Source organism: Lupinus angustifolius, chromosome LG11, assembly GCF_001865875.1.
Source record: "Lupinus angustifolius cultivar Tanjil chromosome LG11, LupAngTanjil_v1.0, whole genome shotgun sequence".
Lineage (NCBI taxonomy): Eukaryota > Viridiplantae > Streptophyta > Magnoliopsida > Fabales > Fabaceae > Lupinus > Lupinus angustifolius.
Window position 1 is genome coordinate 3247901 of NC_032019.1, and position 19473 is coordinate 3267373.

Below are 19473 nucleotides of genomic sequence, written 5' to 3' on the forward strand. Positions count from 1 at the left end.
TCCCACGCCGCCTCTCATAAAATAATGTTCTCCACTATATATAAAAGCTGATTTTTGTTGGGTTTATTCAAGTGTGAAGTCCCATATTGGATATGCAGAGAGAAGTGAAAGAGTTTATAAGAAGGAAAAATCCATAGAACTAATGCCTTAATGTTTTGTTTCAAAATGTGGTGTCTCACTTGTTACTCTTCATGCCTTAATGTTTTGGAGGCTCCTCGGTCGCAGTCTGGTCCAACAATTTTGTTAGCGGAATTTTGTCATCACTTGTAGTTTACCAAGTAATGGAGTTTTGATACTATAATTTTGATTTCATCTTAGGGTTCTTTAGGTGGGTGTGACATTTCTGTCTTTTAGTTGTGCCAATGCAGGTTAGATCGTGCTACGATTTCAAGTTTTCATACTTTTTGTACAACGTTGCTGTCATATGTATGATATACATGTGTATTTCTTATGCTTTAATATGTATGATATACAACCTTTAGGTAAAGAAATGTAGTAATTGGAAGAAATTTGCAGGGCCTCATTTCTTTACAAAAATGATTAAATGTACAAATGTTCATAAAAAACAGTGATAGCGTTGTTTATAGTTGTTATAATATTGGATTGAAGCTAACACATATCACACTGAAAAAATAGATACATCTTAATATCATGTATGACATAGAATAAATATACATACTATGATCCGAATTGAGACAAAATTTGCGGATAAAAAAATGCCATGGAAGAAGGGGGGCAGAAACATTGTTTTTCATTTTTTTAACATTTTACACAAAAGTCATCCCTGTCCTTGAATATATACATCCTCTCAAATGTAGCATCCTCATGTTCATTAATTTCATGATCCATTAGAAAAACCCAGGTCCATAAAATAAGCATACAGATACAATGAATAAACTTAAAACTTCAGTTACATGATTCTCTCATATAATCTATGTATCAGATTTAATATATCACTTTCTTGTAAAAGAAATCTTATAGTAATAATATACAAAGTCACAAATCGAATAGAATATTTTACCATGTACCAAATCCAGTAAGGTGAACCATGTAACTATAATTAAAACATACCCAAATTAAGAAAAGAATAAAAAATGAAAACAGAAATCTCCACACGGCTTGTTTTGCTCAAACTCTGGATCTCTCTAACTCCCAGCTTGAAACTTCATCATATGGCATTCTCTTATCTACATTACTCTCCCTGTCAACAGAAATTAGTTTAACACACCACAAAAGTTGTAAATTGTGATATGCGGCCATAATTGTGATTGCTCTAATGTTGTTTCAATAATTTCCACACTTGCATATCATGACCCAATCATATTCATATTAGCCTCATTTTCTTGCACTTTTTTCATGCTATGGCCACAACTATAATTCAGAACTTGTGTGTTGTGTCTAACCCCACCATTGGTGCACTGCCACACCTTCATCTCTTAACTTTCCATACAATGCCAAACACTCCCAATAAGCCCTTCTACTCCTCCCATTGTTACCATCATTCACATTATCACCATTATTATGCTTTGCTGATGAACGTGGCTTGCACTCCAAGAAAAGCTCATCTACCAACATTATGGCCTTACTCTTCATCATTTCCTCTACCACTTCAACCTCGGATTTCATCACAACATACTCTTCTTCCTTCACGTTCCTCCTCAACCAATCCGACATTTCTATTTGTGGCACATCCTTCCCAGAAGAACTCTCAGTCACTGTTTCTATCTTATATATCTCAAAATTCTTGTTCCTTGTTGGGTAATTCTTTGGAAACCAATCAGTTCCACTACCTCCATCTTTCTCTGGCAACCCTACATCAATGAAGACTCTACGAGGGTAGCTCTCAAGAGAATCACCCATCAAATCAGGCAAGTACTTTGTGCGCTTCAAGTATTTTCTTGATTTACCTGAAAAGTTCGATTGCATGAATATTATAATTCGACAAAAAAAATACAATTTATCACTTACTCAACTCCACATTTGAATTTAAAAGGAAAATTATACAAGAATCATTATTGTTACCTGAAGCTGAACGTGGTGGTTCAAGAAGCACGTCTTCAAGGTTTTGCAGTGCAGCTTTCTTTGCTTCTGTTGCATACCCTAATAGCTTTCTTTGCGCAGAAATGTTTGTGATTTCATCAGCAACAATGCTAGTAACTTGGGGTCCGGTTTTCTTCATTGCTAAAGCTATCAAATCAAAGCGTCTCATGTATAAGACTTTGTAATTTGTGGGCTTGTAAAACGCTGCAGAAGGGTTGTCGTTTAGAATCACAGTGGCTACACCTCCTGTTTTCAAAGTCCTGTCTATGAACTTTGAAGCTGCTAGAAAGTTAGTCGTGAAGATAAAGTCAACCGTGTTGTCGAGTAACGAGTTTTGTTTCTCCAAATCGTTTAAGAGAATGTGAACCATGTTGTAGTCATTGACAACCTTAAACTCTTGCCCTTTTTTATTGTCGTTTTCATTGCTCAAGAAAACAACCTTTTGTTCTTGTGTTTTCTTCATGATGCCTTCGCTTGTTAGGTCACGGAAAAAGAGTGATAAAAGCTGATCAATATTGATGGAATCGAAAGAATTAGGCTCCACTTTTTGTGGGGAACTATTAAGAGGAGAGGTTCTTGAAATAAAAGATGAACTTATCAATGGGAAAGAAGCAAGGACCAATATAAGAATCAGCAAACGATAACAAATCTTCCACATTTCGGTGTTAGGAACCCTAATAACTAGATAATAAGATTCAGGGTACAAAGAATATGAGTACTTGTAATTTTTCTTATTGTAATGATGATAAGGTTTTGCTTCAACTGTAGAACCAGTGTTTTGATCGACTGCCATATATATTTTATGTATATGACGGTCAAAAGAATCAAATTAATAAAAACTATTAGTTTTTGTTGCAAGATGATATATATCTATAAATGATGTGAATGAAAAGAGAGAGATTTATATATGCAGAAGAAGAAAAGGATAGTGAAAGGTAGAATATAATATAATATAAGGGTTAGAGTTGAGAGAAAAAAAAATGGAGAATCTAGCGAGTGCAAAATCTAGCAGCAGTGTGATTTCCTCCTACTAATGAAACACGTTTACTTGAAAATGAAAACAAAAGTGATAACAACTCCCTCATCCGTAACACCTCCATTTCTTTGAATTAATACACAGGTGGATCATTAAAGGTAGCAAATGCTTCAGGTAAGTTTATTTTAGGAACACATTTTAGCATCACCCTTAATCCATCGATCACTATTGTATGGAGATGTTGGAGGAAGGGGAGAGATGTTTGAAGCTTCGTTGTACTTGCTATATAATTGAATCTGTTTATTGGTTTTGCAAAGTTTGAAGAAAGGGTTATGAATTATTAATAATTTGGTGTAGGGATTATATGGGAGAGAATGGGAGAGAGAAAAGAAAATGCTAACAAATGATTGGTGCTACGAGAATTGAGTTAGGCCATTCACTTTAATTAATTGTAAAGAATACTATATAATCATCATGCATAATTGTATTTGTAAATTGATTCTAAAATGCATGCCATTATGCAAGGTGTAGGGTGGAATTGGTCCTATTAAAGTGGTGGACAGATAGGTTTAGACATTAGATTTGGAATTTGTATTTCTTTACTTTTGCTACTCAAAGATAATGTGCTATTAATGGAGACTAATGAAAGAAATTAGTAGTTTTTACAGATTGCATATGTTTATCTATGAACGGAGATAATCTCTTGTTGTTTATGTCCAATTAGTATACTAATTAATTAAAATGTATCCTTCAATTAAATAGAAAAGTCATAAATGAAGAACTATATTATTTGGTGTAATTTAATTGGATAGAAATAAGGTTGAATAAGGTTTCTTGAGATATGTGATCTAGGTTAGTTTATCTATTACCTAAGCACTGTTAGTTTTTTAAACCTATAATTAGGGAGAATGAGTCTGTTTCCAGTGAAGTCATGTGACATTTCATTCCACCAAGAAAATACTTTTGATCTAATACCAAAGTTTGCAAGCTTGTCTGTACAAGTGTTGCCTTCTCTAAAGATATGCGATATATAAAAATTCATTGAGTTTAAAGTGTTCTTGCACAAGTTGCCTTATCTAAAGATATGCGATATATAAAAATTCATTGAGTTTAAAATGTTCTTGCATCTTATGAACCTGATAACTAGCTTCCAAAGAGCATTAATTCTAACCAAAAAGATATCGACAACCAAATAAAAGTCACATTCAAACCAAATAGAATCTCAACCCTTCTTGTAAGCAATCTCAATTGCCAACATAATCGAGTTTAGTTTTGCAAACAGAGCGTCTTGGATGCCAAGAAAAGAAGCAAAATAGCCCACGAAATCCCCCTATGGTCCCTGAAAATTGCACCACCTCTAGCAAAACCGATAACACCATGAGTAGCACCATCAGAGTTTACTTTTATGAAACCAATTCTAGGAGGATGCCACAAAACCTCAAAAATAATAGGGGCCTTCCTATAGTTGATTGGCACATTTAATTGATTAAGGATAGTGAAGTCATGAATGGAGTTGGTTGCACAAGTTGAAGAATTATTGCTTGACATAGAGATGTATAACTTTATTCTAGTAATTGCTTGCATTCTATTCAGGTTTTTGTCATGAAATCTACTTTGGTTTCTGTAGAACTATACTGTGTGAATAATTGCAGCCACCAAAGTGTGCTTTACCTGATCACTTCAGTTGCTATTACAAGTTGACAGAATTGTAAGCAATGAGGTAATGTCTAGCTGAATTGAGAAAGCAGCATCCAACCAATTCTAAAGAGAAATAGCAAAAGTACATCTCATGAAGTTTCAGAATTAGACCAACACATGTTTTATTTTTATTTTTATCAGCAATATATTATATTAAAAATAAAGAAAAAATTAAGAGAACAAGTGATACTCCTATCCACGACAACATTATACATTCCAATTCAAACAACTTGAGAGCTCCAACACGTGTTTCTTGACAACTCTTGCATGGGAAATGGCATATATGTAACATTGTATTAGAATAAGATGCGTGAGCTCTAATAACATAGTGATTTTATCCAAAAATAGTTAAGTTTTTGTATTTATTACACACATCGAATATGGAAGAGACATCTAGATAAATTTTGATAATGTGTTTATATCTAGATAAATTTTGATATAGATTAATAATTGAGTGTAACAATCTTAATCTATCATTCATTAATGCATTTAATGATCTAGATTACCACATACTATATTAGAAAAGCTATAAACATCCGTCAAACAAAGTTCAATTGAAGATTGCTTCATTGCATAGATATATTAGAAGTATATCCAACATAGCAATGAGGTTAATTAAGGTTATTTATTTGTAAGTTCAAACTATTCTTTTAGGTTGGTAGATCCCATTTGGTGGTAAGGATGAGAATAAACCATGCTAAAATATAGATCCCATTTGGTGGTATGATAGATCATAATAAAATTTTATTTTGTCCAACATTTAGTATGCACCAAAAAATGATGTCATTGATATGACTATGGTGGTGATGTTCATGTGTGAGGATATGAAGAAAAGAACTATATAATAAGACAAGTTATCATTTACATGAATAGGCATCTAAGATTTGTAATAACAACAACATATAATGGCCCGTATATAATTGTAAGTAAACCGTTAACTGGTCTAAGTTATATGAACAAGTAGGGATGATATATTCAAACATTTCTATTTGATACTGAGACTTTTGCCATCCATAGTAATTCTATCACACATATATATAGGTGTATATGTATATACGTATATATATGTTGGGGTTGAAGTCCACTTGAAACATTTGTCATGGCAAAAATGACCATTAGCCAATTGCATATTTCAATTATATGGAACTTATTATCAAACTGTTCGTAAGATCAGTTCTACTTTGTTTCTTTTACATCCTCTTATTTCTTCACCTATCTATATAAGTTTATCATCTTTTTGTACTATTAAAAATGATTCTAAGATCTAATGAAAATTGAAACGGTCTTATTAATAATTTTAACTTTATTTGTCACCTTTTTTATAATGTTTTGATAGTATATTTCTGCATGAGAGATTTATCAATCTTCTGGAATATAATTAGACATCTAAGCGAAAACCCTAACCATTAATATTATTTGTCATGGGATTTTAATAAAAAGTGAATAATCTTTTTAGTGTCAAGGTGAAGCTCTTTGGGTATTTAATGCACTGAAAGCTTTACAATGAACACCAACTTTCTTACACAAACCTTAAATTGAATATTACTCCTTAACTATAGTGGACATTTATTTTCACTTTTTTTTATATCCGGATATTGATATATATTGCCAGTTACATATGCAGGTAAGTTTAATGGGACTCTGAATTGCATCCAGATTTTTTTGGGTACATGAGGTCGTCTAATTTATATTACTAAAGGAACTTGGCCAAGGTTTATCTGCAAAATGTTTTGCCAGCTTAGGCCAAGCAACTTAACATTATTGCAGTTAACCAATAGGGTAAGGTAACAATAACAAGACCAACATACTCTCAGCCAGCACCAGCATGTTTTGGAAGCACATCTGATGTCCCACTTTTTGTATCACTTCATGTACCATCAATTTTGAGTGGTTAAAAAAAATATTTAAGTTAAAATTGAAATTATTAAATATTTTTCTGGCTAATCAAACTTTTTGACACATGGAGTAACACAAATTAGTGGGACAATTGATGTGGTCCAGCATAGTTTATGTTACATATAGCTTGGTTTATGTCATGGGCATGGTTGGACTATGCCTTTTAAATATTGCATTTTGGGGTAAATGGTGTGATGCTTCTTTTAAAAAATAGCCCTTTGTGCTAACCATATCAGAGAAGGATTCTTCTCTTACTGTCATTTCATAAACCACTTGTCTAAGACATAGCAATGCCACACTTGGACATGAATGGTGCTGAATGATTGCAATGGCTTCCTATCATGTGGATTTTGTTTTGTGTAACCTTCTAATCATCACATTGTAAGACTCATGAGTGATGGTGGCCTTCTGACTTTCCTCTTCTCAAGTATAATGGTGGATGTTGGTTCTGTCTATCTGGGTGATGGCCTGGTTGACTATCCGATTTTCTAAATTTCTCCGGATGTTGGAGTGATTCACCTTCTTTGCCTGGACCTCTTGGAGAATGAATTTCATATCCTCGAGACTTACTGGATTTCGGGGATAGAAGTGGTAGGTAAAATTCATATCCTCGAGACTTACTCGGGGATGGAGGTGGTAGGTGAAACTCATATCCTCTAGACTTCTTGGGGGATGGAAGTGGTAGGAGAAGTTCAGATACTTTTTCCAGCTTCGGGGACTCATGGCCTTCACTTGAACGGCGCTCCTTCAAAAAGTTTAGTTTGGATGACAGTTTCGTCAGTGCAGAAGTAGTGGAATTTGCTCCCTGTTGTACAACAATTTCATAAATAAGTCTATGCAGCCTGTTGAATTGCAATATAGTAAGGCTATTCACTCAAAAGGAAATGACTAGTCATAACAATTAGTTTAGCTACTTTCAATCAAACTTCAAATTTTATCTTGGATGGAGTAAGTTGACAATCTCATCCACTCCCTTAATTACTAAAATATCGATGATGTAAAAAGGTAGCAATATCATGGATAAAAAGAATCAAGAATTTTTATTATCAAGAAGCATCAACTAAGTACCATAAAATCTTAATAAAAAAAAACTAAGTACTGGCAGTGGCAATGCATGTCCCTTCAACAAAATTTAGTAGTGCTGATTACAAGTTTAGGAAACCTACCTCACCCCTAGTACCAGATTTCTTGGATGTAGGTGGATGTTTGTTTGATAAAGATTTTGTCTTTGACTCTGCCCTTCTCTCACTCAAATTTCCAGCTCCAGCAAAATAAGTGTCCTGCTGTACCATTGCAAATATCAGGTTCAACAAATGACAAAATTCCAAATTACTATCAAGCATCGTTCATCACATTTGCTCACTTTCCCATAAATCTGTTAGACCCCTTACAAAGAAAGGGGATAATAACTTTATTTTTTGCACTAGATTTACACAGAATTCATGGTAAAGGGTAAAGATATGCCATGGATGACTAAAATTTATCTGTTACATCCATCCAAAACTAACCAGATCCTCAAGCATTGATTTTGTACTTATGACAGAGATTACAGAACAAACTCTTAATCAACATGTGGGATTTTACCTTACTTGTTGACCTCTCATATTGCAAAGTGGCTGTGACTTCAGTATCTGGCTTATTCTTCCTGTCAAGTATGTTCCCATTGAAGAAGGTAAAATTTAATTATCAATGCAGTCACCCCAGAGACAGAAGCAGCCCAGAGCAGACAAATAACAAATAACAGAAATTCTTTCTATAGAATCTATTTTGAAGTGCCAAAAGGCCTTCAACAGAATCTAAGTAGATGCAGGCTGAAATGTTCATAGAACTTTTTTTAACGAAAACTGAAGCAATTAGGAATGTGGTCATGTAAAAGTAAGAGAAAAGTATGTAGTAACGAGCTCATATGTCATAAACATACAGGTTTCTTTCATGGTTTGATATCTGTTGGGGTTGAATGAAGCAATCCAATATAGGTCCATAATTCCGCTCGAGTTGTAAATTAAGCCGCACCCCAAGGTCATCAATTTTCTGCTCTAAGTTGGCAAGATCTACTTCTATCAACACTAATTCCTCAAGATCTGCCTTGGTCTGTGGATGTTTTGCAGATTAAGGATTTGATGCATTACCAAAACACATTATATACCACTTACAAGTGAGATAAACTAACCTTTTCATCAATACTGGATAAATCAGACAAGGGTTTTTGAGGAAATTTGAGTCCTGCTTCAAGAGTTGCCCGAGAACTCTTCTCCTTTTGCAACTGTTCCTGTAGTCTAGCCACCTGTAAAGAGATTTCAGGGAACGGAGTCTGGATAGCAGTAGGAGCATAGGGAGTAGGATGTTCTCTCATAATGAACTTACATCTCTCTCAAGCGCAAGATGACGCTCTTGCAAGGCTTTCTTCCGTTTTTCTACATCAGATTGAAGCTTTGTATTTTCCTTCACCTAGAAGCAGAAGTAAAGATGGATGATTGGCTTCAGAGTTTTATGACACTCATAAACAAGGTTAACATGAGAAAATCAAATATCAACCTCCTCTGTGATTTGGTTTTGCAGTTCTGTCTTCAAATCTTCAAGTCTCTCAATTTCAGCTCTAAGTATGGTAAGGAACATGAATTAGTGGATGGAGTAAAGTGAAGAAAATAGTAAGAGTCTGCTCATTTTTAAGTAAATGCTCCACATTAAATCACATCATTCACAGCAAGGTCTGATCACCATTTAGAATATCATTAAGAAGTATTTGCTTTGGACTTGTAATAAGTGACTATAAACTTCGGAAAAGAAAAATTAATAATTTAGGGAACACTGTTCTAATAAAAGATACTTAATATAGTTAAAAGGATATCCAACAATAAACAATGGACAGAGTCACTCTGGTGGAAATAATTTGGACTCAAATGATGGAAAAACAGTGGAGCCAGAGGAAGTCAATTTCTCCCCTGATCAAATTTCCATGGTTCTTGACAAAAAAGAGGTAACAGCTGGGTTTTTATCTTAGAATTTATGGAAATCCAGATGAATTTGTACATGATACTATTTCCCTAGCAACATAAAAATAAATCATGCACTTCTCTGAGACATATTAGAACACTGAAATGACTGAATACTTTAATTAGCCATTACACTCTCTCTTAGATATTACATGGTTTTGATATTTATTTCGTGTATACTCTCTATCCATGCATGATTCTCTATGTTCCTCAAAGACTCTACAGATATATATGATTTAAAAAGAACATTATAAGGCCTTGCAGTGTATCACTCAAATATATCATGCTCTGATCAATCACAGGAAGGAAAAAACTCCATATTCTCTTCGAATAGAAACTTCAAGAAAAACAGCTCAATTGGCAACAAATGAGAAACAGAGGAGCAACAAAGATACCATGACAATTTGACATGATTGATAGATATCAACTACTTACTCATCTTCATCAGGATAATTAACGCATTCCATGGAAAGGTTCTTCCTTGCCTGGACATATTACAAAGTATTACTTAAACTCAAAATTTGTAGAATAAAGTCAAGTTTACGAGTCTCGAAGTGAAGTAAGAAATTAAGTGGAATCATATAAAGCTTTAACCAATTTAGTGAAAGTGATAAAGATAAAAAATCACATCATTAATCACGAAAAGATTTACTCACAGCGGTTCGCCCGAATATAGTGCAGCGCCGAGTTGCTGGTTCATTGGGCATGGCTATAGATTTTTCCATGCATGAAGGACTAGAACAATTTGAATTATGCATTGTAGTTTGGTCAGTGGATAAATCTCCAACTATATCAATGTGCATACTGGACTCATTTGCATAAGCGGTCTTAATTGGGCTTGTGACATTTTCACAGCTTTTGACATCTTCACACTGAGGCGGTGAGACCTCAAGTGAAGTTGATGACAATATCTGATCAACTTCAAGATCTTCACTCACCTTTGAGGATGTTGAACTCGATCTAGAAAGACCATTGTCCTGTGCATCGCACAAAATTATATTCTAGTTATTATAGCATTTAGGGAGCTAAGGTAGGGGAATAGCATGTTTAGCAATACAAAGGATAAAATGAAAACTAAGGTCAGTTGAGGATGGAAAGTGAATAATTAAAGAAAATGATGTAAGGTTTGGTAATTTTCTGGAAGAACTTATAGAGAAAGCTTATTTTGGCTTATGAGAATAGCTTATGAAAATAAGCTTACGAAAATAGTATAAAAAATAGTTGAGGACCTTCCTATAAGTCTTTTTAGCTTATTAAAGTAAGCTTACGAAAAGCTTATATAGTAAGTTCATTTTAGCTTATTTCAAAAAACCTTATTGAATATGCACTTAATTAGGTTGTTTACCCAAAAGTGATTTTAGGTAAAACTCAAAATTCTTTCATATTCAATTGAAGAGTACTACTCCGTCTACATAATGAAATGGATATGCTTAATGGCAAACCTATTTACCATAATTTCATCACATTGTCATAAAAAAATAAGGCTCCAACCTTATCATCATACTCATCATTAGCCATAGAGTCTCCAGTCTCACTGTCTGTTTGACTAACAATATCTTCTTCATCGTCAGACTCCTGTATTGATTCATCTTCTTCATCATCGTCATAATAATCATCATCATCAGTAGCCTCCTCACTCTCAGATCCACTCTCTTCTGAGTCGGTGAACATTTCAGGGCCAGGATATTCAGAACCTTCCTGTTAGAATACTAATATCTTAGGAATCTGTATAGACAGTAGTATAGAGAACTAGAAAATAATATAATTAGAAGAGGCATATATTTTAGTGAAAGAGCGCCAGAGAGCCACTCTGCTTATAGAATCCGATGTCTAAACATGAAAAAGTCTACATTGATTTTAACCCGGTTATAAGGGGAGGAGAGATTTAGCATGACAAACCATACTGTGACATTCTTAGCTGATATAAAGATTCATCAAAAGATGCACCTTATCACTAGTTTCAAATTGAGAACAACTCATTCAAATACATGCAAAGATATTTCGTAGCAGCTGACAATGTAAAGAAGTGATAGTTTCCCTTAGAATATTTGGAAAAAAAATTGTAGAGCAAGACAAGTGTGATTCAACTTACCGACATCAAAACATAAATGACCCATTATTGATGTAGAGACGAATGCAATCTGGATGCATACATTATAAAATGAAGGCATGCAAAAAGAAATATCAATATAATTACCTACCCCGAATATGCTGCTATATTCTTCTAATAAGGTGATAACAATCGCTTGAGCATGGTTAGCTGCAGCAGCTGCTTGTAAAAGTTGAATAGAATCATCACCACCACCTACATCAAAATCATTTTCAATCTCACAATCTCCAGCTAGAAGAGGACGAAGAAGTAATGGTGCCATGCAAGCTGCCACAGCTGATGAGCTCATTTTGTTCACAGCTTTGTGGGAAGCTACAGCTTGCATCATCAGGAGTATTCTGTACATGAATAATTCTGTCAGAAAAAAGAGCTAAATAACAGAAAAGTAAATTTGGCAAAAAAAGGAAAAAAAGAAAATACAACAACAACCAAGCCTTTAACCCACTAGTGGGGTTGGCTAGGAAAAAAATACAAATCCATTTTGTTTGTTCACTCATCTGTTAACCATAAGTGTAAGAACTGAACTTACATCTCATGGAATATAATTAATATATTTCTGTGACTCATACATTATGTTGCAGAGACATTGCCAACAGGACTAGAATGTACACTCCATATATAGAAAGATTGAAAACAATGATCAACATCATGTCCAAGAGTATCATTCAGTAGTCTCCCATATCTAAATGTCAAGACAGATTCCAAGACCCAAGTATTGTGTTGACTGTTGAGTTTCTTAACATGGCTGAGCTCATTTATGGAAGAGGCATAATAACTGATGATTCAATGTGGTATCAAATATAGATGTTTAGACTCGCTTGTTAAGCCTTAATAATCCTCTTTTCCTTAGTTATTCAGTTACTGCATTAATTAAAATATTTCCGACCACTATAAGCTCAATGTGTGACTTTTTAGTAATTTTGTGGTTCAATTGCACAGTCTTGGAATATACAGGATTGATGTCTTCAGCGGGCTTGTCTTCTATGTGTTAAATTGGGAAGATTAGCATAAGCCCTCAATATTTATTCATACATGTGGATTATATTCTACAGAAATCATAACGCTGAAGTTCAGTATTAGATAGCAATGATAGCACCAATCTTGTAACTGCCTAAAAAGAACAAGCACTTAGTTCTCACAAGAGAAAAGGAATAGTAAACGGAAAAGGAATTTGATCAAATACCTTTGCAATAAATAGCGGTTTGGCTCAGGAAAAGTATCCCATATTGCAATGCGCATGGCAGAAACCCTATTGGCACGTCCAGTTCCTAATAGTTGTGACAGGTTCAAATGATAAAGGAAAATTAAACTTCACAAGATCCATATAAATCAAAAAGATTATGAAAGCATTAAATGCAATTTTCAGAACCAAAATGTCCCGTAGTCCGTTTCTTTATTGCCCTATATGGTAGTGAGTATGAAAATAATCTTTAGTTGTTGCACATTAATTTGTATATGTAAGTGAGATATCAAAATAATTTTCATTGGAAAGAAATGGTATGTTGGTTTGGAACCTGCAACCTCAGCCTCAAGTTCTATGAACTTTGTTTATGTTTTATCTTGTGTCATGTTTTGGGTATTTGGCAATATATATATATAAAAGAAAAGGAAAAGAATGGGGTCTTGGACTAAAGGAAGTTGGGATGTATTGAAATAATGAAGGAAATGGAAGGAAGGATCTGTAATTCGAACAGTTGGGAATTTGGTCAGTGCAGAGAACAGGGAGCATAACAGAAAAGATAGGTGGCAAATAATGAATGGAGCCGAAGATTCTGATGTGATTGAGGGAAAGGGGAAGAACATTTGTATAGAGTAGGTTGAGGGGATAACACAGATTGGACTTAGAGTGTGGGAGACCTTGACCTGGGAAGGATTGTTCACCGTCTCCCTTAATGTTCAATTGTTCATTGCTATATCTTTCTCTCTCACTAGTTTTCTCGTTGACCATTCTTGCTATTTTCTGGGTTTTTCTAGAGGATTACCTCTACTGTAAGGGGTTTAGCCCCTTCGGTTGGTCAATTTGTATCAAGTAAATGTTAGTTCCTATCAGTATTTGTCAGATGAGAATATGACTAAAGGTCAATACTTTTCCTTGCTGGGAGCAGTTTGCTCTTATATTTTTGTCTTCACTCTCCATTCTCTGTATTTCTCTTTCAATTCTAATTAAGCCATCCTCCTTTCGGTTAGGTGTTGTTTCTGTATTTCGAATAGGTATTGTTCCTATCATCTTCATATATGATGGTTGCTTAAACACAAAAACAGCAGAAAGAAGTAAAATGAATAGTGGGTGACTTGGTAATTACTATAAACTTCTATTAGATAAAGATGGAATAGGTAATACAATACTTACGACAAGCTTCTAACAGCGCCTTGCAACAAGATGCAGGGACAGGAGAAGATGGCAATTCCCGGATTACATACTGTAAATTTATAAAAAAATAAGAAATTATAATTTTAGCTTATGAGCTAGATAATGGAATAAGCCATGCAGTTTATCATGAAGATACCTTAACACAATCAGCAATAACATGGGCGTCCTCCTCCTCCTCCAAAAAATCAACTTTTCCTGCAACCATATGGGATATGCATGAACTTAAATTTGATGGTTAACTTTATAAAAAGAAAAGGGAAAAAAGAAAGGACGAGAAAAATGTATGCAACGGAACTCTAGTATACTTCATACTCAATGCTATTCTATTTTGCATAGGATGGAAGGGGCTTGCATATAATAAAATTCATGTAGATTTAGGGAAACTCCCCTCAGTCCAACAAAATTCGCTACTACCTGACAGGATACTGAATTTTGTTTGATATATAACAGCAAATATTTCAGTGTATTTGCATGGAAATGCCTGAATATGACAAGACCCCTTTTAATGGTAGAAATGTGGGAATAACCTTCAACACACAATGTAATCAAAATGAAGGAAAGACAGGGTAAAAGTGTCCAGGCAGAAACATAAAATTCAAATATTATCCAGGAAAAGAAACACACCTTCCTCATATTCTTGCACTCGATGTTTAACATGTTCAACATCAGCTGCTTGTCGCAAGATCCCTTCTACTTTGGCTCCTATTTTATACTATTGGTTAGATGGATATGAAACACATTAACCGATATAGAACATTAACCCACCCACATCATTAACACTATATCGTGTGTAAACAATACAAGAAGGGTACTCAATACTCAGCATGAATTAGAAGAAACTAATATGTCGGGTGAAGATTTTATACAAAATAAAGAACCAAAGTCTGGGTTTAAAATACATCAATAGTGCATTCATGATAAAATGCCTGTTATAATGCTTTAAGCTGAAGCATCTATTTAAATAATTTCCCTAAGCATGAAAAAACTAGTTCAAAAGAAAAGTGTAGAGCAGTGCAATCTGGACATGCAAAAGAGTCAAATTTTTGGTAGATCAAATAATGTATCCATGCTGTGAAACTCGATAATGGAAGCCACTTTTTCTCTGAGAACAATAACATTTCTTAAAGAAAAAAAAACCCACCATGATCTTCTATGAACCTCAAGGCTTTCTCCAAAAAAGTTGGAGTTCCATCAGCATCCTCCAAAGCAAGTAAAATTGGTCGGCCAGTGACTGTAGATTTCATTGGCTCTCGTCTATCCTTCACTTCCTTCACTAAAGAGGAAATGCAAACAAGTCATATTAAAGGAAAGCATCATACCTGAGGTACTAGGAAAATATCAAAATAGTGAATCAGAGAAAATTGGAACCAACAGGTTAGTGACAAAAACTAACATACTGCAGAGTTAACCCAAATGTACAGAGGAGACAATCAAACTTGCAAGTTTTAAAATTAACCTCAAAGACTTCAAAATTATTACCACTGCAACTTCCGTTCTATAAGGGTATGTAAAGTTCAGATCAACCGTCAAATCAAAAAACTACCGAATCAATCTTAGCTATTTGAAAAAATATTAGCATAATAACATTTAATGGTTTAACGAACTGCTATACACAGATCATGTGCAACATTCAGTGTACTCACAAGAGGAACTAATTGTGGTGGAAAATAATACATGTGAAGAAACTATAGCAAGAACTTACACTGGTCCATAGAAATATCAAATGAATCAATGTCATCGTTCCTTGAGAAACTGTTTTGCCCCTTCAAATTACCAGCACTTGGTGCTTGTGCCAAAGCATCCTCAAGTGCGTTCTTCCACTCATATAAATCCTCAGTAGTTTCAGCCTGCAGCATTAACAAATTAAGTGATACATTAGCAACAACAACAGCCAAGCCTTAGCAACAGAGAACAATTTTCATATTCTCATATATTCCTCTATCTTTATTTCAATAGTTAATATTTGTCAAACAACTGAGACAACAACAATCAAGTCTTAATCTCACTAAATGAATATTTCAACTGTAAAACCCTATCTTCTGTAGGGAAAAATGAAGCACCTTGAGTGTGAATGCTCGTCCATCACGAATGTCAGGAAATTGTACAGTCAAAAGTTTCTTATCTGCTTTGACAACAACACTACAAAATTTGACAACTTAAGTTGCAGGAAATCAAGAAACTTCACAAATATTAGTGCAGTGATATTATGAAAACAAACAGAATATTAATAATGAGTTATTGTGTAAAACAAGCCAACCTGCCTGAATTGTTGAGGTCAATGCCACCAAGGGTCAAATTCACTTCACTTCCCTTCTGAGAAACAGCATTCTAAAAAGTAGAAAATAGAATTACAAAGAAATAAACTTGAGCCAAATTTAATTTTTAACCAACCTATAAATACAAGGTCCAAAACCAATGAGTTCACAAGTGCAAATCCTAGAATCAGTTCTTTCGCTTTTGGGTTAAAACTGCATACATTTATCCTACATAAATCTCACACCAGAGGTAACCTTTTTTATAAAAACAAGGTCCACCTGTTAGAATAGCATGCAAGTTTCTTATTCTGTCATGTCCTATGTGTAACAAACTAATCATTTTCGAGTGTACGATTGATTCTCCCAACAAACGTCTCTATCAGAAATTGAATATTTTACCTAACATAAAATAGTCTGACAAGGGAATGAAATATGAATTAAAGTCCTATATCATTTATATATTCTATTCTGTTTCCAGTTCCAAAAGAATAACACAATAATTAAAGTTGGTGGGCGATTCTATTATGCCTAATATTACGTGTACAGTTATCCCTATCTCTATTGCTTGATAGAAAAAAATTGAAACATATATTTATTATAACAGTTTTTATTATGAAAATAGGATTGGAGACAAAAAATATATATATAAAAGGATGGTCCAGTACACCTGAATTTTTTTTTTTAATAAAAACAAGTTTATGTCCAACTCTATTATCCTTCATTAGCCTAAGGTACAAAAAACTTGAAAACTAAACCCAGCAATTCTTCCGCAGATATACTTTCAATCCTTAAGAACACTACATGGAAAAATACATGAAATTTAGAAAATATTTTTTGTTCTGCAGTATCAAAGTGAGTCAATCTCATGATCAGTTACCATGTGGTTTATTCAATTGATTATGAACTTCAAGCCTATCAAAAAAATTATGAACTTCATTTCTTTTTATGACAAAATTACTCACTGGGTCACTTCTGAAGAAAACAAGTGAACTTCGCGTCAAAATAAACCACCTTTTCTTCCAGGATGTCCATCCAATTCCTACACATCATGAAAAATAAATACTATGGGATAAATATAAATTCACAAGATCAAGCTAAGTCATTCTGCCAAAAGATAAATTTTAGCTTTGCATTTGAGTATTATATATAGTAAAATACAAACTGCAATTAAGTTGTTAAGGGTTGAAGCTATAAGAACTAAACATGATAAATGATTTCTATTCTGCCGATGTAGCATATCTATTTTCTAAAGTTTTACTCATCTAATATTGGTTTGGACATAGTTTTCTTCCCTACCTGTACTTTAAAGATCATTTCAAGTTATGTTCAATTCCCATATGGCTTAAAACATTTAGGACTAACAATATTGGTACCATTTCTATAGAAACACTATACCAAATTACATAAGTTTATACTTATTTAGAAGCAAATGCATAAACTAAAGGAGTAAAACGTAACACACCTTTAGAAGATATGAAAAGTGCCCCACTCTTGATAACCTGTAAGAGATGAAATCACAGGAATTCGAACTGTAATAAGTAAATGGCATTGAATAAACTAATGTTTAGATATGCATAAACTAATGTTTAGATATGCATAAACTAATGTTTAGATTTTCATGCCCTTCACATTGTGGTTAAGCTCAATTAGGAAAGGCTTAACCTAAATTTAAAAATGATTTCTAGAACAATTGCAAAACATTCTATGATCATGTTACTTGGAAGCAACTGAGACAAATGGCTGTGTCTATGTGACCACCAAATTAACACAAAACTTGATCATGGTGTTAAAACCATTCACATGCATGCTTCCTAATCAAAGGGATTCACACAAAATCATAAATTCTATGCCTTAGTTTGCAAAGAGAAACAGTTACCGAATTGTCATGGGCACTATGAGAACGCATATGTTCTGGTGGCCCAGGCTGAGGGTCAGAATTAGAAGAAGGAAGAGAAGCACCACCATTTCCATTCCCCTACAAAACAATCACATAACAACATGAGTTTCCCCATCACTTTACACAAATAACACCAACGTGCATTTATGCATCACAAATTCACAATCCTAATAAACTCAAAAGTCAATAGACAAAACAAAAATATGTACTACACGTAACAAAAAAATGAAATTAGCATGAAAATAATAAATACAACGTTCGAATATGGCAGAAATTTAATTTACCTGAGGTTCAACACTTTTGTTACTCATATCTGTGATCCTTAATTCACAGAACTATATATACAAAAAAATGTATATTTCAGACAAACCCCTGCACCCATATTGATAAAAACGAAAATGAAGGTCAAAGATTATAAAAAAACAGAAAATAATAAAAACAAAAGCGTTTTCTGGAATTGCATTGTATGATATAATAATACCTGAAGCATGGAAGGTGGTGAGAATGAAAAGGAGAAGAAAAGAGAGAGATTGAATTGTATCTCTCTCACACTCTCTCTCCTCCCATTCTCAATCTCTTTCTCTCTCTTCTCACAAATGCTATTTGTATTCAGAGGAACGGAATCTTCGGAGTTCGAACTCTGTGGCGGTTGTACACGTCATCATCCTCCAACGAACACACCGCAATGGAGGGAAAAATAACGTCCAGGGGCATCTCTGTCATTTTCACAACATTCTATTTTATTTATTTATTATTGGTATAAAAACACAGGCAATAATATTCTACTCTTTTTTTAAGAAAGAACATAAAACAGCATTCCAATTCCGTAATTAAAATGTAAAACTACACGTTTCAATCATCATGTCATGACGTGGTTGAATATATGTATTAATAAAATAACTTTTGTGTGGTTAATTATACTCTATTGTTGATTTTTTATTTGTGGTTAATTTTATTGTTAATGCTTTATTATGAATGATTTTATGTACATCTTCTGATTAATGATTGAGAAGGTTATAATAATTGTTCTCTTGTGTTCTAATATGATGCTTATCAAACTACACAAGATATGCAAAAACTATCTTAATTGGAGATAAAATTTTCATATTTAATAATAGAAATTTAAAATCTTTTTGTTCAAATTTATAAATATGTTTCAAGAATGAATAAAAAATAAGTCTCAACACAACAATGAGATGATTTATTTTGTGACATGTAGATTATAAGTTCAAATTCT

General features: G+C 33.8%; 2 protein-coding genes across 4 annotated transcripts; both read right to left on the reverse strand.

Moving 5' to 3' along the window:
- On the reverse strand, positions 1339–2999 carry LOC109359328. The gene is made up of 2 exons (XM_019603948.1): positions 2023–2999; positions 1339–1907 (listed from the first exon to the last, which is right to left on the reverse strand). Exons 1-2 carry the CDS (start codon positions 2831–2833, stop codon positions 1399–1401), a joined length of 1320 nt encoding a protein of 439 aa, XP_019459493.1. The 5' UTR covers positions 2834–2999; the 3' UTR covers positions 1339–1398.
- Positions 6818–18800, reverse strand: LOC109361328 (rho GTPase-activating protein REN1-like). Of its 3 annotated transcripts, none has more exons than XM_019606777.1 (24): positions 18718–18800; positions 18521–18571; positions 18216–18314; positions 17802–17838; positions 17302–17378; positions 16342–16412; positions 16145–16223; positions 15787–15931; positions 15226–15357; positions 14709–14786; positions 14221–14279; positions 14064–14133; positions 12897–12981; positions 11805–12051; positions 11095–11301; positions 10260–10580; positions 10039–10088; positions 9146–9206; positions 8975–9058; positions 8781–8894; positions 8532–8701; positions 8195–8255; positions 7777–7890; positions 6818–7415 (listed from the first exon to the last, which is right to left on the reverse strand). In XM_019606777.1, the coding sequence occupies exons 1-24, from the start codon at positions 18724–18726 to the stop codon at positions 6999–7001; spliced, it is 2838 nt and encodes a 945-aa protein (XP_019462322.1). In that variant the 5' UTR covers positions 18727–18800; the 3' UTR covers positions 6818–6998. The 3 variants fall into 3 exon arrangements, with proteins under 3 accessions (XP_019462322.1, XP_019462320.1, XP_019462323.1); XM_019606775.1 differs by having other exon boundaries at positions 7777–7893; XM_019606778.1 differs by having other exon boundaries at positions 7777–7893; positions 18521–18608; positions 18718–18797.